Source organism: Ambystoma mexicanum, chromosome 6q, assembly GCF_040938575.1.
Source record: "Ambystoma mexicanum isolate Mex_15411 chromosome 6q, UKY_AmexF1_1, whole genome shotgun sequence".
Lineage (NCBI taxonomy): Eukaryota > Metazoa > Chordata > Amphibia > Caudata > Ambystomatidae > Ambystoma > Ambystoma mexicanum.
The window spans coordinates 1399174957-1399201188 of NC_090937.1; the positions used below are offsets into that span (position 1 = coordinate 1399174957).

General features: G+C 47.5%; 1 protein-coding gene across 7 annotated transcripts in view; it reads right to left on the bottom strand.

The window, feature by feature from the left end:
- Positions 1–26232, bottom strand: part of RGS12 (regulator of G protein signaling 12) — a 1255576-nt gene that overhangs the window by 254492 nt on the left and 974852 nt on the right. For all 7 annotated transcript variants that reach the window (XM_069632045.1, XM_069632046.1, XM_069632044.1 and 4 more), the window contains 2 exons: positions 3404–3500; positions 1538–1608 (listed from right to left, as the gene is read on the bottom strand). In XM_069632045.1, coding sequence (XP_069488146.1) covers positions 1538–1608; positions 3404–3500 — 168 coding nt within the window. The remainder of the gene's footprint in view (positions 1–1537; positions 1609–3403; positions 3501–26232) is intronic.

The window sequence follows — 26232 nt, forward strand, 5'->3', positions numbered from 1 at the left end:
GAGTGCCCTCCATGTCCCCTAGACGCCCACGTACCCTTCTGTATGAGCTCCCGGTCTCTCACCTCAGTCCTCTTCGCGTCTTCCGACTGTTTTTCTGCCTTGTTTCCTTTTCGCGTTTTGCTGTACGTGGCTCCCCTGCACTTCCCTGGAGCCCACATGCATATACCTGCTGGTCCATCCTCTGCAGCGTTCTACCGCATTGGGAGCCTCAGGCTCTTCCGGCCTTCGGTTCTCTTCCAAGCAGGTAGGCGCACTGCCTCTCTCTATGCAACATCCCAGTCGGCAGCTGCAGGTTCAGCTCTTCAGTCTGCGCTGTGGTTGCCTTGCTTGCGGTGCCTCTGGGGAGGGACTGACAATATCGTTAGACCTTCCCTTTTCAAGTCCCATGGAACACAAAAGCTAGACTGATCAATTAAATGGTCTTGTGAGTTCTTTATGGTCCAGAACTACTTCTTCGTCTTAGTATATTGAGGTGACGGTTCCATGTAGTCAGTCTTGCTCTTCCTCGTCTCAGTAATTTGGGGAAATAGTTCAGTGGAGTCAGCCCTATCTTCCTCGTCCCAGCACTATTGCTATAACATAGATACATGGAGGAACTTATGTAATCAGAGTAAGGAAAACAAAATGAAGGAGGAAAGGAGGGTGAGGGTGTATTATACCACGTTATCCCATGATGTCCACTCTATATCCCAGAGGGTGGGATCCCCCTATGAGATCTGCCCGCTGAGTACCACCCCTAGGGGGACTATAGAGTAGCGGACTCACCTACCTGACCTCATGGAAAGGGTCTCTCCCACGGGGAGAAGGGACAACATCACAAGATTCGCCACACTGTCCCTCAATGTAAGGTGATTAATGCAATTTTAACAATACAACAATTCACAAAGAGACATAGTCTCACAGTAGCAATAGTCTTAGGGTCTAGTCCGTTTCCCCATGAGTATGAGCAAACAGGCAAAGAAAGGAAAGCAGAAGGCTTTACTTATCCCCAATAAGTAAGGGCATGGTTCAAAACAAAACAAAAACAAAGGGTATCCCATAGAATTTTATTGGAGAAAAGCAGCAAAAGAAAATGTTTCCTAGCAACGAGCAGTAGGCTTTTCAAACACTGCTACTAAAGTACGGATGCCCAAAAAGCCCTGCATGTGTCTCATCTGTTATAAAAGGAAACGGAGGAAAAATGTAGCACACGTTTTTCTCAGCGAAAAACATACTAAAATCTCCATCAGGCTGACCGATTAATAGTTTTCAGCAGGTTCTCAAAAGAAAACAGTGCAAAAGCGTGCAGAACAGGTTAATGCAAAGAAGCAAGCCATACATTAGAGGTAGATCATATGCATTGCTGTACTTCCAGGCAAGCCTAAAAAGCATGTTACAAGCCCCTGCGTACGCCTCCCGAAAATTAAAACAGGCTGGGAATCTAATGCATGCACAACAATGAAATGGTTTATCAGACTGAGCTAAACAGGATTCGGTTTACATGCAATCTGTAAACCCTCTTTGGGAACAAAAAATATATCAAAAACGGAAATATTACCATAAATGTTTGAATTCTGGAACTGGAAGTCGGCACTGTACTTGGTTTTGTGGAGGCACTCTTTTTTTTGCCTGTAATCAAAACACAAAGCCTTGCTTTATTCCATTTAATATATGCCTACATTTGGACAGCATTTTGCCCTGAATGGGATATTCAGAAAAAGCAGAGCATATTTCTTTAAAATACATCCCATGCATAAGAAGAGTAGCGTCCAGGCAGCCACTGGCCACCCCTAAGCATTGAAGCAGGCTAGAGAGCACATATTGTAGCCAGAATCATATAAAGGAAGTTTCTTGTTAACACTGGACCCTATAAAGACGACCATTGACACACAAAAGACATCCCATGTGCACGCAAACATACGTTTGAAAGACATGAAAACCTACACGCCCTACGTCACAATGGCAACCTCCAGCGGCTTGTGCACTATATCTCTAGATACAGTTAGACTCCACAACATAATACCAATGACAAACTCCAAGTCCACAGACAGAACGCTGATGATCACAGAGAAAGCTACTCCGTTTGTAAAATATAAAATATATGCAGCCAGCATGCATGACTTCTGAACATTTAAGCAGGTAGAGAAGCCACAACTCACTCAGGAAAAGCTATGTCGCCATCGTACTGAAAAGAGATCTTTCTATATGCCCACGCGACAAGCAGGACCTTTAGGACAAGAACACAGATTTTTAAAACCTAGATACATTAGCCCAATAAAGATCATTTCCCAGTGGTAGCTGCAAAACACTGGAAGGCTCTGCCATCCTCATTAAGATCGGAATCTTCCTTTTAGTTCTTCCGTAAAAACTTGAAGACATCCGACTGCAAGAAGAGAGTTCTCTCCAAGTCTGTTGGTTGCAGCCAATCAGCTGAGCACCTTAAAATGTATCTGTCGGCTACCTTGATCCCGCTGGGCTACAAAGTGCAAGTTTCTGAACAGACTAGAATGTGTCTGTTTTAATCTAGAAGACTAACAGTATGGGGACGCCCAATGTAGCCATCACTCTCCACTATCCTTGTTCTACCTCTATGTCAGGACCTGTTGCAAGAGTAACTGGAAAGTACTTCAGCCGAGCGTTGGAGAGTGATCACTATATGCCTCTTGTTTTATTGTGCTACTACATCCTAAGGAATCACAGGCCTGTCTGATCACCTGAAATAAACACATTTTGTAAAGTAGGTTTCATAGTTAAACACTCGTATGTAGAACTCTATGCATACCACTCACAGGGAAGCCACATTGTATACCATGGCTCCAAGTCACATTCTAAACACATTCAACATCTATACTCCCATTGCAAACCGTTTGCTACTTTCTTCAAATACTTCAGAACATGGGCATGTTTATTTTTGGAATGAGAATATAGAGAATCTCTGAAGGCTGCTGCTGTACAAATGTTCTTCTTCATGTAGAACTCATCTGATGTAAGAATACAGTGGCTTGTAAAGACGCCAAAATAATCTCTTTTAGCAAGTATTACCAACTGAACAAAACCTTCCACTCCTCTAAAACCATTAGGTCGACCAGTAACAAACAGTGCAGGCCTTCCCATGTGGAATAGTCATCTGCAGATCATGAACCCATGCTGTTGCCCCTGTAGACCCACTTTCACTCTAGTTGTGATTTCTCCATGCTTTGCTCAAATGCACCTTGAAGTAGTTCTCATTAGGCTCAATACAGACATTCATTCATGTCTAAGTGTAATACAAAATAAAAGCTTAGCCCACACCAAGCTAAAGAGCTGGCTGCATTACCTGAACCTAAAAATGCATGTATTTTTCAGGTTCCTCTTCATATTATATTGATGTTGACCGGCATGCTTTAAAAACATTTTTCATGAAATGATTTTAACAATTGCTTACCCTTGCACTTATTCCCATCTTTCTCTTCTAATATAACCCGTTGTCCATCTAGGCAGGAAATTGGAACACCAAGATCTAATGGTTCTTGCTCTCCATTCTACAAGTAAAACCAAAGTTGATTTACAAATGCAATTGCTCAGTTCATAATACTGAGGTCTCGTTAAGATCAGGAATGAAAACTAGCTTACGTTAAACACTTAAGTAAGAACAATTTATTTAACGTTGGGAAATGCTCTTGATGTTTTTTTTAAAAAAAAGTTGTAATAATGTTAAAGGTTTGATTATACCAATAAAACATTTAAAATAAAAAAATGCTCTTCCTAAAGGATACAGTGTTGATCCCACAGATTTCCCATCTCATGAAATTTGAATAAGCGCAGTTGAAACTTTTTCAAAGCCGTTTAGCGGACCACGAAGGTCTGCCCAATTTCATCAGTGTCACAGTACCAGGAACGGATGTCCATAGAACATAAATGGAGAAACCACATAAACCCATGAACTCACTTGCATTACATTTTCCCAATGCACATACACTGAGGAATGGTAGAACTGCCACATTAGTTTAAAAGCAATAAGACTGAAGCGATGCCCTGCGGGGGCTCCCTCCGGGAAAGGTCGGGGACCTTTCAGGGGCTCCCTGGAACCGCTGCTGGGCTTGGGGACTGTCAAACCACATGGGAGACAGCCACCCAAGGCCAAGGACATCAACCACGCCCATCCTGCAGTGCTCGCTGGGCTGCGTTACATAATTTTCCACTGGGGAGGAAAGGGGACCTTGCCAGGGGCTCCCTGGCGCTGCTGCTCTGCTTGGGGACGGTACACCCACATGGGAAATAGATGCCCACGGCCGGGGACATCATCTCCAACCGTCCTGGAGTTCTTGCTGGCCTGTGTTACAGCTTTCCCCCACCAGGGAGTCCCAGCAGTGTGCCAATACCTCCCAGAAGGGAAAAGCGTGCTGACGTGAAACTTTAGGAAATCCAACCCCCGGGCCGTGAGGAGGAACCTCCTCGTCACATAGCCTATCTCGTCCTTGGAACTTCAAAGGGAATGTCAAGGACAAGATACCTCGTCCTTGGCACTTAAGGGGTTAAATACACAGATCAAAGCAGAGACCTTATTAAGAACACCTAACAGTATTTCTAGGGGGGTAAGACCTTATCATACACATTTAGTATAGGTGACACCTATTCTTGGGGAGTAAAACCATAAGTTACTTTCCGATTACTTTACAGTAATTCAAGGTTAGAAGACCCTGTCAGTTATGCAGTGACACTAGAAATGGAAATCACATAGTCAACCAACTTGCAAATATACTTTTCTGAATAGTGGAACAAAGATACAAGGAACAGTATATACCCCCACTACTTTTGTGAAAACACAGTTATACTAGGTGAGTAAGACCTTTTTGGTGTAATATACAATTACAGTTTCTTTTCAGCTCAGTGGAACAAAGTCTAAGATGAGCAAGAACTATTTACACTAATGTTGGATGCTCCAGGCAAACCAAGGGCAGTTACACCTAAAGGAACACTTTTCAGGAATGGCACACAGCTACACAAAAGCGGCCCGTGATTGGTCATTCGGAAAGGCCCCTAGCCTACAAAGGAAGTGCAGGTGGCACTGGTTCATGAACGTTGCAAACCTCTTGGGATCCCCGTAAATCGGTCGGGCGGGGCCAAGGGAACTGCCCCAGGAAGGGTTATCTGAACGGGATTGGCTGATGGCGCTGGCATCGAGGGCACGCTTCCCGGCAACGGTGCATGCCCTGCTCGTGACTGGAGAAGATGCCGGCTTAAATCGTCAGTGCGTTCTTTGGCTACTATCAGCTCTCTCCTCAGGGTGTTGGTTTCCTGCCTGGCTGCATGTACTTCGGAACGTAGCTGCCCCAATATGTGGGCTAACTGGTCGGTTTCTGACGTTTCCATGACGCCCAGGTGGATTTTGATGTGAGGCTTTGCGTTCTGTAACGCTCACCTGGTATCCACTGGGACGTCACTCAGCCTGTTCTGACCTCTTACGACCTTGAACCCTTCCCTGGAGGCTATTTGACTGGAGACTGGGCCTGAAACACAGGATTGGTAGAGTTGAACTCCCTATTGTCTCTGTGTGCTTGAACCACTTCTTCCCCGGGGACCAACCCTTCCCTTTGATCCACAGCTCACCTTGTTTTCTTGGATAGTGTGCTCTCCGTCCTGCTTTCAGCGCAGGGGCGCGTTGATTGATGCAGGCTCGTTGCTGCCTAGTTACTTCACTGGCAAGAGTCCGACAGGTAAGTATAATGAGTCTTTTGAACAGTTCTCTAACTTCGTTCCTTTCCTTCCTTAGATGATGGCCGGCATCCGGGGATGGCGGCGTGCTGCTGAGATGAGTAGCGCTGAAGTTGAGTGAGAGCGCGATGCGCGATGCACCCCTTTCGTATTTGCATTGAACTGAGTTATTTTTCTGTGTCTTTTAGGTGCCGCGACGTTTTCAGTGTGGACAGGTTATGAAGAAAAAATGCGGTGGGTAAGCGCGGAATGCGGCGCCTCTAGATGTTTCCACGCTAACCTGGAGTGTCTGTTCCCTCTTGCAGATGGATGAGAAGTTCCGGAGACAGAGTTCCCCCAGAGCGGCTGGGATTCAGGTAAGCGTTTGAAGCTCGTTGAGTATTTAAAAATAAGCGAAGATTTGCAGAATGTTTCCAAATGCCTTTTTTCTGTTCTTTTCCTTTTCCTTAGGAAGCGGCGTGCCGGGATGGGAATGGCACCGCCGAAGATGCCTGCAGAACAGAAGGAGCAATGACTGATGGGGAGAAGCACCGCAAGGTAAGGCTGTTCCTAACGGTGTTCTTGTTCTTGCAGGAGCTGAGCGCAGAAGAAAGATGCAGGCCTACTGGAGACCGATCCGAACACGGTGAGTGTCACGCTGCAGGTGCAGAAAACACAAAGCATGTTTCTCAGCCTGGGTGTGGCTTAAATAGTCTCTGAGTATCCCAGGTGCGTCTGGGCTGAACCACGCCCAAAAGACTAGACCGCACATGCAGTTCTGGGAACTGAACTATGTGGGGGCATCCATCTTGTCCCCATCAATGCACTACAAGTCCAATCCCCAATATTATCCTATGGGAGTGAGTGAGTCTGGTGCCACAAGCGCCAAGTCTGACTCCAAGTGGGTCTTGGGAGGGATGGAGAGGCCCTTGAGGGCCATGTAGGTGATCGTGGTCTGGCTCCAGCCTGACATCTTGGAGGGCTGGGGACATGAGGGGCAGGAATCATGACAGCAGGCCTTGTGGACCCCTGAAGGTGTACCCTTACATCTGGGATCCCTTTTCACATGATCTACAAACCCACATACAAAACATTTCCCAAATGTTCTCTGGAATGGCGGTTCACTAGACCTACCAGGTATCCCCATGGAATGTACCCTTTGTACGTTTGTGGCCCTTTGTGGCTCTCTTTTGAATGGATGTAATTAGAATGGTCTTTCCCTCTTCCTTCTTGCGAGTTGCCCCAGAGTCCTTCTGAGTGGCCCTGTTTGCTAGCCATGAGTCAGCAGCTTGTGCTGGATCCTGCACTCTGGTGAGGGGACTTGAATTCTGGTCGTCCTGCTTCTAGATGGTCCTTAGGAGACTTCTGGAGCTTCTAGCTAGATTTCAGACATTGCCCTCGACTACAGATTTCTCGACCCCTGGCACTCGGTTCTTGCAGCAGGGAAGAAGTACAACCAATCAGGGAAGATAGTCCAGTGGAGTTCGTCTCGGGGTTAGTTGGTCCCACTAACTCAAGGGAAGAAGTCCCTTCCGGAGCTTCTCTGTCAAATTGAAAAAGGAGTTTTAGCACAGCAGCAGGGCTTCCCATGGCAATTCAAAAGTCCAGGAGGATTTAGCAAGTTTTGTTCACAGTTTCTTCGTCAGGTATTTCTCCCAGTGGTCGACACTGCCTCTGGTCCCAAAACCCTCGCCTTTTAAGCAGGTTTCTCCCATTCAGGCACAGCCTAGGCTGTCAATCACACCAATCAGGACTGGTTGCATTTAGGCATTCCTAGAGGCAAAGGACAGGGGAGTTTCAGGAACCTCCATCACATCCTGCCTTTCCAAACACACTGGAGCCAGTACGGACTTCAGGGCTAAAGCCTGCCAAAGGCAAAAATGAACAAAGGGCTCAAACCTGGCTCAACGAACAGAGTACAACACAAGAAAGTCCTCACAAACAGAAAATGGCAATAAAAGAAGACCAGGGCCATTTTAACAAAAATGGTCACCCCTGGGTGCAGTACTGCAGCTGAGGATTCAGCCTGCGCTAGAAAAGCACAATGATAGGAAAATTAAACCACTGCCACCAGCCATTTAAAGTAGTGAGGGTAACATAAAAAATGTTACATGAGAATGTAGTATAAGGGGCTAGTAGGTAACGCCCCAGAACTTCAAATAAGATGGGGTGTGTTGGACCCACATGGAGAAAAGGTAAGTAAAGACAATTTCACTTCACTATTCTTGGGAACAGTAGTTTACACAAGAAAAGGTATTTAAACCTTATGAGAAATCTAAACGATTTCTCTGTGACACTGCACTGAAGGTGCTGTGTATCACCATACAAAACGTAGATGCCTTTTTTTAAAGTTTTTTTTTATTTGTCAATGATTCAAAAATAGAACCTTTACAAAATATTTATGACATGTAAACATAAATAATTCAAATTGTTCAATCATCATCATACTTAAAAATGAACCAAGTGATATTTAAAACAAGAAAATAAGAAATTCGTAAGAAATCCCTAAAAAAACACAGTAAACTAACTGTTAAGCACGTGAGATGATTACATATCATGATGTTCTAATTCTTTTTCTATATATTTACAAAATTTACTAAAGCAAACATTAGTGGCCTATGATTCCCAAGCATCATTCTTGACCAAAGTGATTCAAGACAATCTTCATACTCTATATTCACAAATTTCAGTAACATATTAGTTCTCTTGATTTTAAAATAAGGGCAATATAAAATCAGATGCTTCAGCGTCTCCTTTGATTCTTTACATAAGGGGAAACAACATTGTCGAATGATTGTGACATCTTTTAGTTTATTCCAACATTTGGTCCTTTCGCGAGTGTGGTATAGATTGAATTTAAACCACATATAGGACTTTCTAAAAAAATGACATGGAAAGGATTCAATATAATTGTATCTCGTAACACGTTTTTTGGTATAAATCGAATATTCTGTGTACATTTTATATTTCTGTATTTGATTGAGAGTTTTGCACCAATCATACTCGTAACGTTTTTTCTTCGCCTATCCTGGTCTTAAACACATCATCCGTCGTAAGATTTAGTTCTATTAATGTTGACGGCATGTCGCACGGATATAGAGTAAGAGAAAGTGTATTATTCAGTTGGAGATTCGTTTTTAGGTCAATTTAGTTTGAATTAGACGATGGAGAGCACATTCTAGCATAATTAGACAGTTGTAGATAAAAAACGTAGATGCCTTTGGAGTTTGTCAGACTCCAAAAACAGTGAAAACACATAATCCAAATCAGGTCAAAACACATGAGATAGTGAGAAAAAGGTCTCACTCTCTCTAGGGTTAACATCAAAAGAGCTGGGGGTCTCTACGGTTGAAGGGAATTAGCATAGAAATGAGAATTCGCCCTAACAGTGCATGTCCAAAGTAGTTTACTGTGTACATACGTACCCCCAAGTAGCTTCCTGCCCCCTCTAGAAAGTGTATGCATTAATTTACTAGCTCTGAGCTGTGTTCTTGAAAGTAATAGTAGTAGTAAAACTGTATCCATTCTTAACAGAAGAAAGTTACATATGTTGCAAGATATACTTGTAACAGTGTTGGTTTAATTAAGTGATTTTGGAACTGAATAACACTGCAGATTATGACCAATATGATCTGATGCCCTTGAATTACTTACTGTATTTAAAAAGTATAACTAACCTGGTTTTACTTCCCAAGAATAGCATATTGCCATTCTGAATGTGTATCTATAGGTTTGACTCACCTTGACTTGCTGAATGATATTCTAAATAAGGTTATACTGTGGTTTGTATACCATAAGTATTGAATTGTTTTTTATGATTGTGTTTATATAATATGTAACAGTATTTATCTTTCCAGAGATGTATCTTTACCTACATGTATTTATAATAAATTATTATTTTTACAATACATAGTGTTTCTTTGGACCATATATATGCTTCAATTTCTTTGAACTTATCTACAGCCCTCTCACCCTCCTAAAATAAGCCTACCTGCTCTGTCTACGCTACCAAATGTCTTCAGGTGGTACAGCCTTGTACTAAGAGTGGAGTTTCTGTATTGCCTCAGAAATAGTTTAATGAAGCCCTTAGTTCGACTTTAGAAAAATTGTGCTAACACGCCCTAAGGGAGATCCAAACCTTATTGAGAACTGCAAGAGATATTGGTGAACCAGCTAGGAAAAGGGAGTCATTCTCCTAGCTCCATGAGAACTTTATGTAACTGTATATTTTCTGTTGGGTTACAGAGAATCCAAACTTTAGCGGAACTTTTGTTTTGAAGAAACTGAAAGGCGTTTGGAGGCTTTACATCCAGGAGAAGGGGGTCCTTCACCTGGATTAAGAACAGTAGCTGGACTTCATGGTGATTTGTTGTAGTGACAAGGATAAACTAGGAGTATTTTGTGACCGGGACAGTGCCTTTTTGTGTTGACGTACAAAGACTTCCTGATGAGCACCTGAGTTTCTTTAGTTTAGGTAGGGAAAACCCCTTAGAGTTAGGGATAGATAGGTTTTGTTTATCATTTTATAAAAGTCTATAGCAACCACTATAGCATCACATGGTCAGTCTCTTCATTCCTTGTCGCAAAACAAACAGGAAGATGGTCTTAAGGATGACCACCCTCAAAGAACAAGAATGAAGGGGCTCAAATGGAGCCAGATATACATCATAAAATCGCTGTGGATTTTACTGCGGCGGGAAAAAATCCAAATGTTTCGTATTTCAAAAATTTTGAATACCCTTATCCCTTCTACCCACAACCCCTTTACCCCTTAAAATTAACCCAAAATACCCCCAATTAACGGCCTCCGCCTTCCTGCATCGGGCTTCCCCTGCAACGTCAGTTCCATCTCCCAATTATAAGTTGGAATTGACGCCAGTGGGTCCCTTTCTTTTTTTCTTTATTGTCCCCTGCTTTCCATGTAATGGAAAGTGAGGGACACCTCTGCACCCATATTGTTGAACGAGTGGAGCCCCCCCTTGTTCGACATTATGGGATTTCTGATTTTTTCGTCCAGCCAGATTTCGTTTTTTTAATTCAGTATTTTGGGACATTTCGATGGAGGCCTCCCATCAGAAAAGTTACCACAACATTTAAATCCCACAGGAATAATAAAGGCGCGTTACTCAATCCCTGCAAAAACTGAATAACAGCGGGGATGGTAAAGAAATGCCCCTGCTTGGGTGTCCTCTAAAAACTGAAATAATAGCTCAGTACTCCTTCACAAGGTCAATATGGAGGCCCAGATAGCGCAAAGAGAGCAGAACAGCCGAGGTCGGACAAATGAAAAGGTGTTGACCTCTGTCCCTGCAAAATTTGATATGATAAGTTATTTATAACACGCTTAATACCCAGAGGTTTCTAAGCATGGACCCGGGGATCGAACCGGTGGTGCTCCGTGCCGTCTTTCTTCCAAGGCAACCACGCTGACCCCGAGCTAGCCTCCCGAGACAGGGAGCCACCTGCAGGCACTTGGAAGGTCTCCTGGAAGAAAGAGCATACCATAGATGTCTTCTGACAAATCCTGCTCCTTATACCTTTACCTCTCAACTGCCAAGCATGAAGGGAGAGGCTGCTGAGGCTCATGTCTCCCCCCTCCCCACCCCTCTCCAAATGGGAGAACAGATCCTCACTCGCCAGAAGGCACCAAGGAGGATAGTGGACATATTACAGAGTGACGCCCCACAGGGAAAATTCCCTGGAGCAGAACAACTTGCACTTTCTGTTGACACTCGGGGCAAAGAGGTCCACCTGAGGGGTCCACCAAACGGTGAAGATCTAATCCAGAACTTCCTGGCTGAGCTCCCAGTCTTGGCACCTTAAGTCTGTCTCAAGAAATCTACAACTCCGACAGAAAGGTAGTTCTCTAGAGCCCAGATTCCCTGTACAGAGGCAGTGACTCATACCACCTTGATTGTTGAGGTAATCCATGGCCACCTTGCTATCCGTTAAGATCCAGGACACATGGGCTGTATGGAAGAAAGGAAAGCCACCGAGGCAGATGGCTCTGGGTTACAGTTAATTGATGTAGTCCAGGGACTATGGCCCGCTCACTGTAAGATCATCCAGGTGTATGCCCCAGCCATCCGTGAAAAGTCCATAACCACTGACAACTGCAGCCTGGGATGGTCTAGAGACTTTCTCCTGAGAACATTCACTTGCTGGGCCCACCAAAGGAGGTCCTTTGACACACTGTTCAAGATGTGCACCAGGTCTGTCATGTTACCCTGAAACTGGGACCACTTATAAAAAGGCAGCCTAGTGCATGCAATCTCATTCACAACTGTGCCACAGGCACCACCGAGATGCAGGAAACCATGAGACCCAGATGTGACAGAAAAGCTGAGGGTGGAACTAGACTCCGAGATTAGAAGAGAAAAAACATTTTCAAGATCCGTCAACCTATCCTCGTGAGGGAAGGACTGACTGGGCAGGTGTGCAGAACCACCCCATGATGAAACAGCTACGGCGTGACCTGAGATTTCTTGAAGTTTAGGAGGAAGACCACATTAAGATAGACTTTTTTCCCAAAAGACCCTAAACGCTTGTCTTCCTTGGAAAGGCAAGCTGTTGTAGATGTTGCTGTGAAGGATGCTGCAGATGGTTTTGAATACAAAGACGCTGCGGCCACCACTGAGGAATACGGATGAGGGTGTGAAGACAACAAAATAGATTCACCATTCAATTGCCGAAATCTAGCATCGAGACACATATTAATAGAATGTGGTTAAACCCACAACTTTTTAGCTACTTCAACAACGTTCTTCTGGAAAGAAACACCCAAACGAGTAGTCGCTCTTAGTGACAATACCTCTGCCAGAACTCCTACCTCCGGCTCTGTCTGCTGAGGAGCTGGTACACTCAAAAAATCTGCTAACCTTCCAAGCAGTGTCTGCAGCAAGGGTTCACCTTGTGCTTGTGGGCAAGCAGGAGCTGCCTGAATTGCCTGTGGAGGTAATGCAGGAAGAGGAGGCATCTGGAGTGGCGGTTGAGGTGGAAGAACTCCACCTGAGGTATCACTTATTTAATGAGATTCATTAAAATGCTAGTCATTTGTTGTGATCTCATTAACAGCATAAACAGGTCAAAAAACCATTGCTCACATGTCGTCTCTGCTTGTGGGCTGAAGATTGTACTGCTGCTGTAGGAGTCCAGGTAGATACTAGAGTCCTCCCTCTTGTGCTCCTATGTCGAGACCCACTCCCATCAACATATCTGACAGAATGTGTGGGGTAAGAGGTATTCCATACAGTTTGTGTGGAATGCATGTCACAGTTCGTAAATGGTTCATCCATTCTGAAGGAGATGAGCCTAGAGAGGTATTCGACTCCTCCTCTGACAGGGGCCCTGAATGTACTTGTTGCTCAGTGTAGAGCCCTGAACTGAAGTCTTTGTAGGATCTCGAGACCTGGCTCAGTGTTATGTCTAATCTCAGAGTTTCCTCTGGTCGGCTGTATGCCCTCGGGTTTGCGCCCAGTAATCTGAACGCGTTTAGGCGCCCATCAGGTTTGTGCCTGGTAATTGAGATGGCGCGCCCCTCAGACCAAGGTCTGGTACTAGAGCCAGTGGGCCCCTTGACTCTGACCATGGGAGGATCCGAAGACCGCTACGGTGAGTGCACTGGTAGCCTTAAGAGGCCTCACGATGGGAGCCGGTACCAGGATCATGAGGGCCCCTCTCAGCGGAGAGCCCTGGACAGGAGTCACCCCACTGAGGTGCAGAAGAACAAAGTTGACTTACCTGCTTGATGTTCTTTGATTTGCGAAACGTGAATGACTTGCGATGTTCTGGAGGAGATTGTGAGAAAATGTCCAACCACCTAGACACCTGTTCTTCAGTGATCTCGGTGTAAGAGTGTCACACGCCATTCAAGAAACCCACCTGTGGTCAGGCCAGAGACACTGCAAACAAAGAGAGTAGGGTTCTGATACAGGGAAGGAACACTCGCAGGTGGAGCATCAAGTAAAACCGCTTGTGGGCGACATCCTCCGAGGAGCGAGGTGCCGTAGCAGTTTGAAAAATAAGGTTAAAAAAGGCTGCTATGCGGCAAATAATTGCAACAACGCGCAGGGCAGGTCCGTTCCCATCCATGCAGAAAAGAGGAATGAGGTAAGGCGCAGGGGTCAGCTGGGCATGGTCACGCCCTTGGACCCGCCTCTGCACATTCTTTTTTTTTACCAACTTGATTTAAGTTTTTAGAGCATCATAGATATGAGTGCATTAATAACCAAATATTAACAAGCATACATTATTTTCATGCCGGCTCATTCTACCCCCAACCTGGGGTTTCAGTGCAATTCAAGTCCATTGCTCATATTTAAAAACCATACATAGTAACCATTAAACTATCCCCCCTACCCCTGAACATATCCCAACTTATGGTTGAAAACATAATACTGCTCTTGATTTAAGAATTCAGCTGGTTGGACCGCTCTCCCGGCTTAATGTTCATATTTGTCAAATAATAGGTATTGCACAGAGCAATCTAGGCATGAAGAACATCTGCTCTTTATCGTCCATGAATTCATGCAGTGGTAGCCAAGTGTTCAACTATTTCGAGTATGCGCCAAGGGCTATTGCTGTCACCTTTTCCATAGCCATCCCTCCCAAAGTCTCACCCACCACATGTCTACTATTGGTCCTTCCTTAGTTTTCCATGCTTGTGCAACCGTAATCCTGGCCGTGCTCAACATATGAGTGATTGTGTAGCTGTGGGCCCTGAGTTTGCATAACATCCCTAGACCGCCTCCCCCAAGAGCACCACTAGTGGGTCGAATGGAAGCTGCACACCAGTTATTTCTTTAATATGACTTAAGATCTCCTTCCAGTAGGTTTCGGCTAGTGGACAGGACCACCAAATGTGAATAAAATCCCCTGGAAGTCCACAGTTTCTCCAGCAGGTTGCAGGGTATTCTGGGTTGATGGAGTGTATACGAACAGGCGTAATATACCAGCGGAGGCATAGTTTATATGCTGCTTCCTTAAATGAGGTGCATCTAGAACTCTTGGCGGTTCTATGCCAAATGCGGCCCCAGGTGTCCCCAGAAATTGGTCTCCCTAGGTCTGTTTCCCACTTTTGCATATATGTAAGGTTCTCCTCGGGGTCTATTCCTCCGATTAGACGATATAGTCTGGTTATCCCGTTGTCTGGTTGGCCTTCTTGTATTGTTAGCTCCACCCCTGTTGGATTTCTAGTTGCCCCTTACTTCACCCTTGCGTTTGAGACCCAATGCCTGAGCTGGACGTAATGAAAACGCTCTCTTTCTGGTATGTTAAACCTGGCCTTGTAGTCTTCAAACATCAGGGGTGAACCATCTAAGTAGAGATCTTTTAGAACCATGCTGTTTTCCCTGTCCCCCAATGTATCCAGAAGTTGGCCTGCATTCCTGGGGTAAAGTCCGGATTAGAAGCAATTGGTGTGAGTGGTCCCCCCCCCCCACTTTGATCTTCTTGTTTCTCAGTACCTTATCCCAATACCAGATGGTGGTTTTGGTTGATTCTAATAACAGACCACCCTTTTCCTGTTTCGTGTGGCAAGGAAGCCCAAGTTCTTAAGGGGTGTCTTGGTCGCTGTTTTTTCTAATGTGACCCATTGATTTCGATCTTCCCCAGCTGTTCATTGTAGCATTGGGGCAACCTGTGCTGCCCATAGTTATCTAGGGAATTCTGGGACCCCCCAGTTCTCACAAGGCTTGTGGCCTGAAAAGTACTTTTTTGGGAATTCTCGGCCCCCCCCCCAGATAAAGTTCATTACTTCATTCTGTAGAGTTTGGTTAGCTGGGCCCGGGATTCTGATTGGGAGGGCACCCACTACGTATAGGAATTTAGGAAGTAAAGTCATTTTGACCGCAATAATGCACGCTAGCCACGATCATCCCTGCAATTGTCAAAGTTTTAGATCTCTAGTTAGTGTTTTCAAGAGGTCCTCGATATTGGCTCCATATAGTCTATTGTATCTGGGGGTCAGTTGTATCCCAAGATATTTTACTGCCTTATGCTCCCATTTCAGGGGGTATTGGTTTTCCCATTCCGGGACTCGTTCTAGATTTTCAGTGATATTAAGAGCTTTGGATTTGGGGTAGTTAACATTGAATCCTGAGGCCTTCGCAAATTCCCCCAGCAGTTGTATGGCTGCCGGTAAGGAGTGCCCGGTGTCCTTCAGGAACAGGAGGATGTCGTCCGCGTAGAGTGCTACTTTTTGTGGTCCAGCAGTGCCCACCTCCATTCCCCGGATGGCCTCGAACCCTACATGCAAATGGCTCCATAGCCATGGCAAAGATCAGGGGCGACAGTGGGCACCTCTGTCTTGTGCCTTTCTGAATGGGGATACTCTCAGTCAGTTTCCCGTTGAGCATTAACCTTGTGGATGGGTTTGTGAAATTGGCCATTATCATGCGAGTGAAGGTTGGTCCGCAGCCGAATTTCCCAAGGACTAGTCGTAGATAGCCTATCCCCAGTCTAGGCTATCGAAGGCTCTGGAAGCATCCAGAGCTGCCACTGAGAATTTCAGACCAGACCTCCGTCCCCAATCAATCGTGTCAATGGCTCTGCGAATGTTATCATATGTATGCCGCCCCTTCACAAAACCCGCTTGATCTGAATGATTATCTCCGGAAGTACCATTGCCAATCTTCGGGCTAAAATCATAGAATAAATCTTTGCGTCCCCATTTAATAAAGAGATTGGGCGATAGCTTGCACAGTCCGTTGGATCCCTGTCTGGTTTCAGTAGTAGTATTGTGGTTGCTGGACACATGTCCCCAGATGTGAACCCTTTGTCTTTAATGAGGTTAAATAGTTGCGTTAGGGGGGCTATTAAGATGGTCCTAAAGGTTTTATAGTATGCGTTGCTTAACCCTATCTGGGCCCGGGGATTTTATGTCCCTTCAATACTCCTATTGCCTCCCCCACTTCCTCCTCTGTTATAGGGCCTTCCAGCTGTTGCCTGTCTGCCTCATTGATTTGTGGTAAATCCACCTGATTTAGAAATGTGACCTGTGCCTCTTCCCCTAAGTTTTCTTTTTTTAAATTGTTGGTATAGTATGAAAACATTACCTCCTCTATCTCCTTCTCCCCCCTCACTACATGCCCATTCCCATCACGAAGTTGGGTTATGTGGTTCCGGAGTTTTTGGTGTTGCAGCTCAGCAGCAAGGAATCGATTAGCTTTACCCCCATGTATGTAGTAAAATTGTTTTGTTTGCACCAGGAGGCGTGCCGCGTCGTCTGCTAGGTGTGTTTCTAGGGTTGCTCTGGCCTTCTTTAATTCCCTCCATGCCTTCTGTGAGCCCCTATCCTTATATTCCACCTCCGCCTTATGTATGTTGGCTTCCATATTGCGTCTCACCCTTTCCCGACTCTTAATATAGTTTGATGTTTGTGCAATGAATTCCCCCCCGTATTACCACTTTGCTGGCGTCCCAAATGGTCAACCAGTCGATCCCTGGTGTCGTTTTTCCCGAAAGTAGTTCTGTAAGGTTTGTTCTATACTTATTCGGACTGTTAGATCTTTCAGTAATACTTCATTTAATTGCCAGGGTTTGTGGGGCTGTTGTTGCGGGTAGTCTGGCTCTATTTTAGGTAGTACCGGAGCGTGGTCTGATAGGCACAGCACTCCGATTTCCAATCCTGTGACCTGTGGGATCACTGTTTCGGAAATGAGAATCATATCGATTCGGGAGTAGCCCCTGTGTACTGCTGAATAGTGGGTGTATGATCTGTCTTGTGGGTTAAAGAATCACCAGGACTCCAAGAGATGTTGTTCGCTCGGAAATTTGGCCAGAGCGTGTCTAAATATGTGATCATTGGAAGTGGCTGGGAGAGTTTTGTCCAATGTTACGTCCATCAACCCATTAAAATTGCCTACAATTTGAATTTTCCCAATTCCCCATTGTGCAATTTTGGGCAGTAGGCTCAGTAAAAAGTGGTCTTGTTTCACATTGCGAGCATATATTGAGATCAAAGTAACCAATTGACCCATCAGTCACCCCCAGAATCAAATAGCAGCCTTCCGGGTCTTTTTTAATAAATCGGTTCTCAAAGTTAATACCTTTTGCTAATAAAATACCTACTCCCTGCTTTTTATTCCCACTGAAGCCCAAATATTGTATGGAGAAGGCTCTGTGTCTCAACCTTTGTTCGTCCTCTGGTAGTAAAAGCATCTCTTGCAGCCATACCACTGAAGCATGCATGTCTCTTAGCCTAGTTAACATAGATTTCCGTTTGATTGGGGAGTTAAGCCCCTGAACATTTAGTGAAATGAATGTCAACTCAGACATTGTAATTCAACCATTGGTCCCTTTCTTTGCGATCTCGCTCACAGCTTTCTTACATATTGCGTGTACATTTTGTACTTTATCACCCAAAAACGATAAAACAAAATCTTCCCCCCTTCCCAACTTTTAGTTTAGAACTTCTCAAGAACATTTTTAACATAATGTATTCAGAGTATATCACCAGTTTTTACGCTCACCCGGGAAGTTTGGGTTCCAGATTCCTGTTCCCCCCGCCCCTTTTCCCCGGCTTGATGCTTGGTATGCTTTCTTCTTGTGCATCAGTTTCAGATGCAAGTCTCACCCTTTTCTATATTGGCATCCCCATTTCCAAGTTTGAAGGAACCTTCCCTGATCTCCTGGCTTTTGGCAATTGTTCCGGTGGGGTCTGAGGGCTTAGGCTCCTTATTCCGCCCTTGTGGTCGAGGACGTCCTTGCCTACACTGACCTCTTCCGAGACCTCCTGCTGTCTCTCCGCTCCGGGATGGAGATCCTTCTTTGTCGGTGAGAGTGTCTTCTTCATCTTCCTGCATAAATTCTGCCATGTCTTCCTCTTTGGAGACGGAGAATCTCTGGCCCTTCCATTCAAAGCGTAGGCATGTCGGTTGTCCCCATCGGTACCGCACATCCCTAGTTCTCAGCCAGTCAGTGACCACCCTCAGTCTTTTCCTCATGGCAAGTGTAGCCTGGGCTAGGTCTTGAAATAAATGGGTTGGAGTGGAGCGGAACCTAATAGGTTCCTTTCTACGGGCGGCTTGCATGATGTCCTCTTTCAGCTGAAACATATGTATCCGGGTTAGGACTTCAGGAGTCGGTTTCTCTGCCCCCTCCGAAGGGGGGGCGTGTACCTGGGCTTGCACCTGTTTGCGCTTCTGAGGGTCTGTCGTCTGCAGCATAGCTTTAATGTCTCCAGAGCCTTGGTTTTTTGTTTTCGTGGTTTGTTTGGACATCCTGGTCGGTTTGTGGTGTTCTGGTTTGTCACTCTAGATTAGATCAGGCGTGTTAGGGTCAGAGTTGTTTGTCGCCGTTGCCCCTCAGGTGTGTTTTCCCCTTCCCACAACTTTGGAAGCTCCTTTGTAGACAGGCCAGGTGTAGTTCTCTTCGTATTGCGGGCCGAGGTTTATGTTATATAATTAGATTTAGCCTAAGTAGTTCGCCCCTCTGTTTTCCCACCCCTTAAACGATTTATATCTTGGGAGGGTTATGTACTTCTGTTTATGGCCACTGTCCCTTATGCTTGCTTATGCCCAGTTAGTTATGGCTCCAGTGGAGTTGATTGCCGTTCTGTATCTCTAGTAGGGCATGGCACAATTTTAATACAGGTCAGTAGTTCATTTGTAAGTCCACCCCCTGTGTTATGTTAGATGGGTGAAAGTTGCTTCAGGGCTGTGCGAAATCACTAAGCAGTTGTCATGCAGCCGAGTTGCTGATCACCTCCTTTCACCACGGTGGATTTCACCCACGTTTGTTTTGACTGGACTGCATGCCAATATGTCACCCTCACCATGTGCTTGTGTTTTCTGCTTTAGGCTGTGAGGAGGGCAGCCAAAGCCTGTGGCATCTCCCCTTTGAGGGTGCTGCTGTGTGTCCACGGAGCTTTTAGACTGCCAGGATTATTGTCCTGCCGTTTGGCCCCTCTTCTTACTTCCGTGTGCGTTTCGCTCCATTCCGTTACATAGCTCAGATTGTTATGCGATCACCATGGCGTCCATGGGGGGCCGCTCCGCTCGCAGCCCTCGAGAACGCCAAAAGTGACCGGATGCTTATTGGACCCCACCGTTGGAATCCGCCATCCGCCGCTGCAGGCACCCCGCCTCTTGCGGCAACATGCCCCCAGGAGTCTGTTATGTAGTCACTGGCAAGGTTAGAGTTCTTTCTTAATGTACCTTTGCCCCTTCGAGTTATTACAGAGTCCCGGTCGCAGTTACATGCGAGGTTTCAGGAGGGGAGGGGGAGGGCCCCGGGATATACGCCGCCTTTCTGGTCGCCCCGCTGCGCGGATATTTCCCGCCGTAGCCGTTGCCTCCCCCCCAGCTGGACCGCTCACCTCCGAGCTCGCCCACGAATTTCCAGCCTGCAGTCTCCTCAAGTCGTGGCCGGGCGCCGCCTGCTTCTTTCCTCCGGCTCCTCTGTCGACTGCAGCTTCCCGGTGGGGACACACCTCAGGCTCCGGGGTGCACCACCTCCGCCAGCAACAGTCCACGCTTCATGTTACGTGCTCCGGTGGAGGGAGCGCAGGTCTTCCTTTCTTCATACCAGCGGCAGTCAGCCACGACATCGGAGCGCGCAGGAGAATCCCCAGGACTGCCATTTGTTTCTCGGTCCTGTTTATGTCCTTCCAGGGATCCATGGCTTCTCACCTCGCGTGGGGAGTGCAGCGGCTGCCATCTTGATAGGGGGTCGTTACGCAGCTCTCCGTGTTTCGCCTGCAACTTCGTTTAAGTTACTTGGTGCCATCTGATTCTTCTCTCCACCGATGCCCATAGCATTCACAACTATTCGGGTAGCTTCAGCACAATTTTCGGGTTGCCTTGAGAGGGCTAGGGATCCGGGGCCGGGTGGAATCATGCAGCTCGCCGAAGAGCCATCCGTATGGGTCCTCGGCTGGCCACGCCCCCAGCACACTATTTTTAAAAGGGGGAAAGCACATTTCTGCGGGGCAAAATGGCTCTGGTACCGGCCTTGTACAGGGATTCCCAGGCAATAAGGAGGAAAGAGGGCGGGACGTAGGAGTATAAGTACTAGATATCAATACACGATATTGAAAACGATACTCAGTACATTTAAAAACAGCAACACCTATATAAGGACTCTCCTAAACCCAATGTCTACATGGGGATCCTTCATCCAGGGTAAGTACCCAACATAAAATAACAGGGAGTATGCACCCAGCAATCTGCATCACTAAGTGCAGTGTCTTAAAGACACACACCAATCATAGTGCACATGGAAAGCCCTAGACCTGATGGTCAGCACCTAGAGCACATGGCATTGTATGTATTAAAAGGGAAAGAAAGCTTTACCCAAAGGAAAAATAGGTCAAAAAGTCCCTAAGGCGTAAAACACAATTCACCATCAATTTAGACCTCCAAGAGACTTATAACAGTATTAATGCTGAGTCACACAGAATACTACTTTAAAGCCACAGAGGGAATGGAACCATAGTAAACATTAGCAAAAGCACCCAAGAATCAACAACCATGGCAGTAACATTTACTTCCCTGATACATTTCATGGAAACATATGCGCATTGTTATTAGATGCAATTGCATTGTTTCAAGTACATTTACCATAGCAGAAATGAGAGGAATCATTTTAAAAATGCATATAAAGACACAGGTAAGCATGCACATTGGGAAACTAGGTCCAGAGCTCACTGACCACCTACCAACCTCCCCTAGGGGTTTCAATAAAAATATCCATCGGCAGGTAAGTGTTAAGATGGACCCTATTATGGTGAACAGGGAGACACTGAACTATCCAAACCCAGTTACGGTAAGGCAGGAGAGCGGCAAGGCATAGTCTCCGGAGGGCAGCGAGAGTTGTCTAGGGCAACAATGAGTTCACAAAGAACATCACCAAAAATGCAAGTTAAACAGATAAGTACAAAAATATACAATGATTTATTACGCATTCAAAAAGACAAAGCAAGTCAAACCTTCAGTCAAATATTGTCACACACTTACTATAAAGGAGGCATTCACCATTTGGAGAAGAAAGAAAGTAAATACTTCAATAACCAGTAAAATACAGGTATGTGCTTATATGCATGAAATTCAGCATAGACATTCAAAATACCCACAGAATAGCTCCGCTAACACTTAATGAGTCCAAAAGTCTCCAGTGCCAAAGTTATAGGGCAGGTAGGTTTATTAATCGATTTGGACAATGCCAGTGGTAATGATCACAGAGTCAAAAAGGTAAGCAAAGTTCATGTGAGGAACAAGTTACTTACCTGTAACTGTTGTTCTCCAGCATGGGTCTGGCATGGTTTCACATGCTCATGAATATTCCCCGTCGACAGGCTGGGAATCCTCGGTAAAGAAAAAATCAGTATCAGTTTTGTTTCTGATCTGTCTTTCTTAGTAGTAACCAATCACTGATCTCTGGGTCATACTGCCCCCAGCCAATGACTGCCCTCTCCCTAAGCCCCGCCTCCGGCAGCCATCCTCAGATTTGGTAGCACACCAAGTGGCAGTATGACCAAGTGAAGAGCCGCAGAGAGGTAGGTGGGAGGGTTCGCATGTGAATTGAAGTAAGTAACTTGTTCCTTCTCCAGCATGGGGTCTGGCATGGATTCACATGCTCATGAATAAAAGAATACATAGCAGTATACACATGCACAACCACGGGAGGTGGCAACAGGCTCAACATTAAGCAATACAACAACTCAACATTAAGCATCTCTTACCTCCTCACCAGGCTCACCTTAAGCGAACAGGTTGCGCAGCACTGCTTGGCCGACCCTGGACTCCTCCCTGGAGTCCCGATCGACGCAGTAGAATCTTGTGAAGGTGTGCGTCGACCTCCACGTAGCAGCCCTGCAGATGCCCAGCAGGGGTACACCAGACAGGAACGCTGTGGTAGCAGCGATCACTCTGGTCGAATGGGCTCTCAGACGGCCAGGCAGCGGTCGGTTTGCCAACCGGTGACAATGCATGATGCAGCCGGAGAGCCATCTGGAAATGGAAGCCTTCGAGAGAGCTTTCCCTTGATTCACAGACACAAAGTTCACGAATAGCTGTGACATCTTCCGAAAACTCTTTGTGCGGTCCACGTAGAACTTCAGCGCTCTAGCTACATCCAGCGAGTGCAAAGTCCTCTCGGCCGGCGTCAAAGGCGACGGGAAGAAAACTGGAACACCAAGGGCTCGTTGAGGTGGAAGTCCGACAGCACCTTGGGCATGAAGGAGGGGGGCGTCCTAAGCACTACCCTTGTGTCATGAAAAGTCAAGTATGGAGGCTTGCAAGATAGGGCCTGAATCTCTCCCACTCGTCGTGCAGAGGTGATGGCCACGAGGAACGCTGTCTTCCATGACAGGAACTTCAAGGGCGCCGAGTGCATAGGCTCGAATGGGGCTCCCATGAGCCTGGTCAGCACCACATTAAGTTCCCACGCCGGGGCAGGAGCCTTCACCGGCGGGAATGAACGGAATAGTCCCTTCATAAATTCCTTTACCAGGCGATGAGACCACAAGGACGCCCGTCCCGTAGTCCTGGTATATCGGGAGATGGCAGCCAGATGTATTTTTATGGAGGCGTGAGCCAGTCCAGCTTTGGCCAGCAACAGTAAGTACGGCAGCACTTGAGGGGCCGTAATCTGCAGAGGGTTAATCTTCTGTGCACGGCACCAGACAGAGAACCTCTTCCATTTATGACCATAACACTTGAGAGTTGAGGACGCCCTGGCCTTTGCAAGAACCTCTCTGCAATCAGCCGGGATATCGTACCCTCCAAACTCTAGCGCTGCAGGAGCCAGGCCTGCAAGTTCAGCGACTGTGGGTCGTGGTGTAGAATGGCGCCTCCTTCTCTGGAGAGAAGATCCGCGTCCGCCGGCAGCCTGACTGGCGGGGATGTTGACAAGTCCAGAAGGTCCGGGAACCAGATCTGCCTCGGCCACGCCGGTGCGACGAGGATCATCCTGCACATCTTGAGCTGGCTGATGAGGCGGAGCAGCAACGGAGGGAACGCGTATAGAAACAGGCCGTCCCAAGGGAACGAGAAAGCATTGCCCATGCTCCTCGGCTGTGGGAACCTGCTGGCGAACCTCTGGCACTTGCAGTTCGTCGCCGTCACGAACAGGTCGATCTGGGGTTTGCCCCATCGTTGGAAGAGTCGATCCACTTGATCCTGGCGCAGTTCCCACTCGTGGCACAAGTGCAGCTCCCTGCTGAGTGAGTCGGCGATGGTGTTTTTTATTCCTGCCAGATGAAAAGGAACCAGAAACATCCCCTGGGCGACGGCCCAGTGCCACAGATCCTGGGCCTCCTTGGATAGGATACCTGCTTCCGTATGTAGAACATCGTGGTGGTGTTGTCGGTGAAGATCCTCACCACGTTGTCCTTGAGGGACGGGACGAACGACTTGAGCGCCCAGAACACTGCACCGAGCTCCAAGATGTTGATGTGAAGAGACCTCTCCTCCGGGAGCCAAAGGCCTCTTGCGTGGAGATCTCCGGTGTGGGCCCTCCAAACCTCCAGAGAGGCGTCCGTAGTCACTGTCTCCTGAAACGCCAGGGTTTGAAAGTCTGTGCCCGTCGTGAGGTGAGCCTGGGTGCCCCACCATAGGATTGCCCGACGGAACTCCTCGTCGAGGGGGATCCTGTCCTCGAAGCAGCCCCCCGCCTGAACTTAGTGGGCGTCGAGGAACTCCTGTAGCGGACGCATCCGAAGTCTGCAAAGGGGTACAAGGTAGATGCATGAGGACATCATCCCGAGTAGGGACTTGATGGACCTCACCCTGGCCACGTCCGTGGCTAACAGTCGCCGTACCTTGCCCAGGATGGTTTTGGTCCTTTCCTCTGAAGGGGAGGCCAATTGCTCCACTGTATCGAGCTTCGCCCCCAAAAACAGTGCTACTTGTGACGGAACCAGGTGGGATTTGGGGTAGTTGATGGAGAACCCCAGCTCCGTGAGCAACCGGACGGTCCTTGCCGTATGATCGACGGCGAGTTCCCTTGACCTTGCCCGGATTAGCCAGTCGTCCAGGTAGGGGTAGACGTGGATCCCTTGCGGGCGCAGCCGCGTCACCACTGGTGCCAGGCACTTGGTGAAAACCCTGGGTGCCGACTTTAATACGAACGGTAGGGCTCTGAATTGGTAGTGGCGTCCTTGAACCACGAACCTGAGGAACTTCCTGTGCCTTTCTAGAATGGGGATGTGGAAGTAGGCATCCTCCAGGTCCAGCGACGATAGGAAGTCGTCTTCCTCCAGCTGTCCCTGTACGTGCTGGAGGGTGACCATACTGAATTTTTGCGCCTTGATGTATTTGTTTAACCGACGCAGGTCTAGGATGGGGTGCCAACCGCCTGTCTTCTTCCTGACGAGGAAGTACCTTGAGTACACTCCGGAGCCCCGGAGACGAGCTCGATGGCACCTTTCTTGAGCATCGCCTTTACCTCCAACAGCAGTTGAAGGACGTGATTCTCCTTCCTGGCCAGGGGAGGAATGCGAGGGCACTTCTTTAGGAATTCCAGTGAGTGCCCGTTGGCCAGGGTGTCCAACAACCAACGATCGGTGGAGATGGACTCCCACACGCTGACGAACTTCGTCAGTCGGCCTCCCACTGGGGTGCTTCGGTGGGGGCCCGACCACCCGACCGGGTCAGTCTTGCTTGGACGTGGCCTTGCCGCCTTGGCCTCCATGGCGACGACGACAGGAACCCCCTTGTTTGCCGCGACCTCTGTAGGCCTTCTGGGAAGAGGAGCGGGCTGCCTGGCGGTAGGTGGAGGAGCCACCGCTGGATCCTTTGGAGGCACCCTATCTGCTTCCAGAGCTCCGAAAGGGCCGTCGCTGCTGAAGCACTCCAAGGGCCCGGGCCGTCTCCGAGTCGGTCTTGATGGCCTGTAGAGACTCATCCACCGCCTTACCAAAGAGGTTGTTGCCGTCGAACGGCATGTCCAACACTCTGGTCTGGACGTCCTGGCGAAAGTCTGTCGCCTTGAGCCATCCTCGTCGTCGGAGGCAAACTCCGTTGCCCAGTTGGCGAAATCCGGCGTAATGGCGTGATCCGACGCCACCTCGCCCTCCTGCAGAATTTCTCGGGCCTCCGCCCTTTTATCATCAGGCAGGAAATCTAGCATGGGAGCTATCTTGAACCAGAGCTCCCTGTCGTAGCGGGCCACGATCGCTAAGGCATTGGCCGCCTTAATCGTCGTTGCCACCGACGAGATGACTCGTTGTCCCATAGAGTCCAACTTCTTGCCCTCGCTGTCCGGTGGGGAAGTGGAAGTTGAAGCCGCCGCGCCCGCTGCCTTCTTAGCCGCTGCTGAGACGATCGAGTCCGGCGTGGGCTGGGTCCTGAGGCACAAGGGGGTGGCATCGAGGACTCGGTACTTCTTCTCGTACCTGTCCCTCTTGGCGGGTGTCGTGGCAGGGTTCTTGAGGACAGCAAGCCCATCGTCCCAGATGTTGTCGAGTAAAGGCACCGCGAGGACCGTCTTCCTCTTAGCCTCTCGTCGTTGGTACAGAAACCCCTCCTTTTTCTGTTCTTCAGGGCAGAGCTGGAAGAGCTCGGATGCCCTGGTTATCATGGAGTGGAAAGAGCCAACCTCGTCGGCTAGGGACGCCCGCGGGAGGGGCGACGATGGGAT